Source organism: Morone saxatilis, unplaced genomic scaffold, assembly GCF_004916995.1.
Source record: "Morone saxatilis isolate NCDOM2014 unplaced genomic scaffold, NCSU_SB_2.0 Contig18, whole genome shotgun sequence".
Classification (NCBI taxonomy): domain Eukaryota; kingdom Metazoa; phylum Chordata; class Actinopteri; family Moronidae; genus Morone; species Morone saxatilis.
Window position 1 is genome coordinate 9901003 of NW_023339740.1, and position 6000 is coordinate 9907002.

Consider the following 6000-nt stretch of genomic DNA (forward strand, 5'->3'; position numbering starts at 1 on the left):
GAGAGGGAGGCCGAAAAAGGAGGAGAGAGAGATGGGTAAAGCGAGAGAGGCTGATTAATTGAACGAACTCATATCCTACACATCTCCCTCAGCTTCCCTCCCTCCCTTCCTGAGATGAGTTATTAACTCTCCTGCTTCCTTCCTCCCTGCAGGTGGCCATGGCAACTGCAGTGCTGCGGCAACAATGAATTTCACATTCCGATGCTGTGTGTTTCCATTGTTTTTATTTTCCTTTTCATTTATTCCCAGGTCTCACACTATGACAGAGGCCGTGATTAAAATGCTGGACAGCTCTCAGTTCGAAACTGCGGTTTCACTTGCATCATTACTGCGTAGATGACAGGTGGCTACATTGAGCTGTTATTACGTGGTTAGAAAGACAGAGCGTTTATGGTACATTTGTAAAGATGACAACATTATAAATTATACATCCCTCAATCAAATTACTGAGGTGGAATGTGATGGTAAAAAATTAAACATGTGACAAATTGTCACATAGAAACGACTAATAAGGAAATAAAAAGGGATGCCAGGTTCTGTTTTTCCTCACTACTGGTAAAATTAAATTTTCTCAACATTGAATCAAATCCATCCAGTAAATATTTAATGACTGAAGTGAATGATGAGCCTACTAATTCTGAAAGAGGTGCTGCCTTTTCTTGCAGTTTCACTCAAAAACAGGGAATGTGCGCAGGCTGTATGAAGTACAAGTGCTGGCAAAGAGAAAGCCAGAGTGAGAACAATGTGTCTACATTTGGTCCAACAGTTAGCACATCTCCTTCTCTCCCCCTCTTGCCACCAGCTGACCTTTGACCTGCGCTGTCAGTCCCGTAACCCCGTCCTGTCTCCTGTGCTACAGCTCTGATGGGGTCACGGGAATGACGAGAGCAACTGGGCCACTAATGGCACCGTATGGCTAACATCACTTTTAATTAGCATGACAGCCTCACTGCCAGCCGCGCCCTTCTCCTCCTCCTCCTCCTCCTCCTCCTCCTGCGGGTGCTATGGCAACAGGCCAATGCAGTGTTACAGGGCTGACAGGGTTAAACGTCGACACCTTGCTGGTTTAGGATGTGATCGCTACGACAAAATGAACATGTGGTAAAGAAAAAGTTACAACACAGAAACACCTAACGTTGCTCTACGCCGACACAGTCGAACATAAAAATGATGATGTTCTGTGTTCAATATATGAACTTATATCAATTATAAATCAAGCCTGACATGTCACTACTATATTTCTAAATGCATTCTAGGGACACCTGTCATCGCTGGCGAGAGCTGCACAGCATTCTGTTGTTCTGACTGTCAAACCATCAAAGTCACATTTCTTAGTTTCCTTCTTAGTGAGGGGGCAGAGAGAAAACAAAATCAGCTGGGACTGTGCTGCAAAACTCAGCAAATGGAGCATTTGTGTACAAATGACAGCTACATAGTTGGAAATAGAATATTGAGGACACCTCCAGCTGTGAGGAGCGTCCCCAATTCTTCCCTTGTCCCAAATTGTATTTTCTCTGCTTCTGGCTGAATTCAACATGAAAAAAGAGAGTGTGACTCATCCCGTAGTTTCACCGAAGGCCCCAATCTTTCTGGGTAGCATGAATGAAAATCTAATTAATGATTCCCATGATATTACTTACATGAGCACTAAAGAAAATGACTGCAATGATGCGACCTGTTTACAGTTAAAACAAAGAGTTCAGTCATGTCCAATAGACATGACTAAAGAGAACTCGGAGCTTTGATTGTTTACTGCTAATAAATGGGGGGTAAGTTCTACCCACGGCACCCACCGTGATCCCGAATTTCCCAGAAAATAAAAAACATAACTTAATCAGAGGAAGGGTTCACGCGACGAGCTTTCATCTGCGGAAGAGTTTTTAGAAGATATACATACCACCCGCTTCAAATGTCATTACATTTCTCTCAGAACAGGCCAGATTTATTCTGATGAACGTGGTAACATGAGGTAATTCAGTTTGGATTCAGCCATTATTCTAATTATTAGTGGAATAAAAGGTTCCACGAAAACTGACAGATTTACATGACCTGCAGTTGTACATAGAGTAGCAAAGCATGAGCCTGCTGGCAAGGAATTAGTTTTGTTTGAAAGAGGAAAGTAGTGTTTTACCATAGGAAGGTTAACGGAAACAGAGGTCTGAGAGAGCTTCGCAGTGCTGTGCTTAGCACTCAGTGTCACATCAATACTGGACAAAGACAAGCGTGGAAGTAAAGAATCTCAGAGTGAGGGGTGGGAATGAAAAGATGAAAACAGAGAAAGTGTCAACATACTGCTCAGCGCTGATGTATTGATCCTCCTGAGGGTTGCAGGCCACCTTGCCGATGCGGACTCCACTCTGGATGTCTTTGAATTGCAGACCCAGATTCTCACCAGTGATGGTCAGCATGGTTCCTCCCTGCCTGGGCCCCGTCTCCGGAAACAACTGGTTGAAAGAGCAAAGTAGAGATGACGTGTTAGCCAGAACAACGTATGTGTCAATTGATTTTTACCCAAAGCAGTACATCATAGAACATATATTGTATGTCAGCATGAATGACAGTTTACTTAAGTCATTATGGTCATATCTCTTTCTGAATGAATCAGATACTTGCTACCTCATTAAGCAAGATGAAAAATGACCTTGGATCCATTAACTCCACCTCAACTCAGTCAAACATTCACAACCTGCCAGCTCACACACTTAACCTGGACCCACCCATCAAGCCCTCACTTATAGCTCTCATTTAACCTTGTGACGATTAATCTACTGAACACAATTACTGCGCACAGCGACCTCTGCTCCCATTCTTTCCCCTAGAGGTCTGCGAAAGGTGTGCGGAGGTGCTAATGGCTACCCGAGGCTAGCCCAGTCGCCAATCACAGTCCCATTCATCCAGCCCGCAACGCAGACAATGGCCCCATTGGTAATCAGTCATTGCTAGTATAATTAGGGCTAAAACTAATTGGATTAGAACCTGACCGGGGGAGGGCGGCAGCAGGGTGGGAGGAGGATGAAGGGGATGAGACGTTGGTGGTTGGGTGTCATGGAGTGGGGGTGTGGGTAAGGTCAAACTTTGACTTGGCTTGCCATGAGGAAGGATAAAATGAATGAATGAATGACTAATTAAGCTCCCATTACTGCAGACATTTCCCCCTAAGTATGAAGTGTACTATATCCATATATAGTCTTTTGTTTTGTGTAGATAATACAAGAGTTGATAAATAGCAAACAGCAGTCTACACAGACATGGACAAGAACATGTGGAGAGAGGGGGGCTAGGTACAAAAACCACATTAGTATTTTTGAACTGTTGGCGAACCAATGATTTGCATTTCTGTTGGTCTGTTCTAAAGGCAGTAACACCTCTGGTCACACCAGAAAAAAACATTCATTTGTGTGGCCTTGCAAAACAGGTGGCGCTGCAAGCTTGGTGACGTAGTGACTACTTGTCCTCTTGGTTGCTAAGTAGACAAAAAGTAAACCACCCAACAACTAAGTGCAAACAATGGGGCACAGCTTTGTTAGGTCCTCCATTTTGGACTCTCTGGGTCTTTCGGTTCCATCAAAGGTCAGCGCTGTCAAGACAATTTGCTATTGGTTAACAATTTGATTAATTTGTCACCGTTTTTGCTGAACTTTACGCCAAAGAACCATGTAAATTTTCTTTGCTGCTTTGGCAAATCTGCTGATAGCAGCAATTCCAGTAAAAAATAATTGATTTTGGTTGATTGCCTGTTTCAACTTTAAAAGGAGATGAGAACATCCTATGAGTGTGGAACAAGGATAAAGAGTGTGCTGATGCCAAAACTTGTTAAAAGAATAGTTTGACATTTTAGGAAATACCTTCATTTGCTTTCTCACCACAAGTTCAATAAGCTGTTTGATACCATTCTCATGTCTGTGCAGTAAATATTAAACTACAGCGAGCAGCTGCTTAACTTAGCACAGAAAGACTTGAAATGGGGGAAATAACTGGTTCTGTCCAAGGGCAGCAAAATCCATCAACCAGCACCCCAAAGCTCACTAATTAAAATGTTATATATAACATAGAGATATATATATATATATTTAGATATATCTAGTTTGTTACCATTCTGACATGAGAGTGGCATCAACCTCTCGTGAAGAAAGTGAATAAGTGTATTTCCCAAAAAACCTTTCCTATAAGTGTATCTACTGTCTCACAAATGAATTAGATTCACTCTCTCAACCTGCTCTGTACAACTATTTCTCCACCTGGTACCTGACCACGGTCCCCAGTCTAACATCATTATAGAAAAGGTGGCGGACTAGTAAAAGCCACAGGTGTTCAGGACACCACTAACAGAAACACACAATGGGAACAAAGCCCAGTGTCATGCAGGCCAGAACTGAAATGCCACAGTGATATAATTAAGGAGTGTTTTCCATCTTACACCAGCCAGGCTTCTGATGAACATCCCTCCTCCTTCCCTCGCCCTTTTCCTCTTCCTCTCAGGACTTGTGTGTCTTTTTAATTCACTCTCTGTCTCTTTCTCAGTGTGCCTGAATGCATATATTTTGAGCTGGAGACAAAAGAGTGAGTGGCACACAGTAGTGCACCAGTCGGAATCTTCAGATATGGTAATCAAATCTCTCTTTCTCTATAAGCACTAGCTTATCAAAACACACACACACACACACATACACAAGTTGTTACATCCACAACTAAACAGCACAAACAAAAAGCCCTTTTTGATAAAAGCCACCAGCCTAAACACTCGCTCTATTCTCCTCTTGCCATCACAGCGCTCTACACCCATTCAAACTCCCTTTTTTCTCCTCATCTCCGACTTGTCCCGTTGTGTCGGAGGCTTTGTGTGAGGCCTATTGTGGCTGGCTGAGCGGCAGTGCACAGATAGCATCTGCTAGTTATAGGAAGAAGAGGAGGAGGAGGAAGGGGGAAGCAGGGGACACAGAGAGAGATGATATGATCATGGCGTAAGGTTTCTGAAGTTTATCTGTGATATGAAAACCTCTCAACAGAACATAAAGTTACAAACACACTGAAGAGAGTAATGACTGGGATTATATGAGTCTTTGCTGCCAAATGTTTACATGTGACTTAGTGAACAATAATATTACTGAAGATATGAATCATGTTAGCGGACATCCAGTGGTAATATTATCTTTATTGATAAGATTTACTCAGCACTGGCTTATTTTATTGTTTCTCTCAGTGCTGTAACACTGAGACTTAATGTTTAGCTCTAAAACACAATGGGAAAACCCCTTTAGAGGCCTGGTCGATACAGGCTTTTAAAGACAAAGACATCTCACTCTCGATGTCAGTCGGCAGAAGGTGCAAGGAAGAGAGGAAGATGATACAAGGACAGGATAGATGAAGGACGATGGAAGGGGAAAGAGAAGAAGGAAAGGGAATGAAAGTAAAAAGCATCCGAGGGGTTGACAAAGGAGAGAAAATCAAAATGGTTCAAAGTGGGAACGAGGGACAATGAAAGTGACAGAGGTTACATGGATGAAGAGAAGAAGTGACAGGAAAATAGAGAGATAAAGAGAGAAAGAAGTCTAGCAAAGGCCAATAACATAGTTTAACAATACACAAGAGAGAAATCATTGGCCTTTAGCAAGTACACAAGCTGTGAAACTAAACAAAGATGAGCGCACTGACACTATTCCCTGCAAAATCACATAAACACAAAAAGCCATAAACGCAAAAGAACTCTTTTTCATATACAAAAGATCACAAAAAAGGGGAAAAAAAGCACAAAAGTGTGCCACATGCTAAAACACAAAAATATGGTCACCCCCCACACATACAGACACACACACACACACTGGCATGGGCTGTGTTGTTTAATTGGTTTCTAAGGGCTAGCTGTAATGCTCTTCCTGTCCCCTAGGAGAAGGCAGGCAGGAGATGATGGATGATGGAGGGCCAGGCAGCATCCAAGGCCAGTACTAGGACACTGCTGCACTATACTGGGAGACAGTGCCAGACTCTGTGTGTGTGTGTGTG

At 42.8% G+C, this 6000-nt stretch overlaps 1 protein-coding gene across 1 annotated transcript in view; it reads right to left on the bottom strand.

The window, feature by feature from the left end:
* Positions 1-6000, bottom strand: part of LOC118328104 (plexin-A1-like) — a 115605-nt gene that overhangs the window by 35448 nt on the left and 74157 nt on the right. The window contains exon 13 of the mRNA XM_035661709.1: positions 2293-2444. Within this exon, the coding sequence (XP_035517602.1) occupies positions 2293-2444 (152 nt within the window). The remainder of the gene's footprint in view (positions 1-2292; positions 2445-6000) is intronic.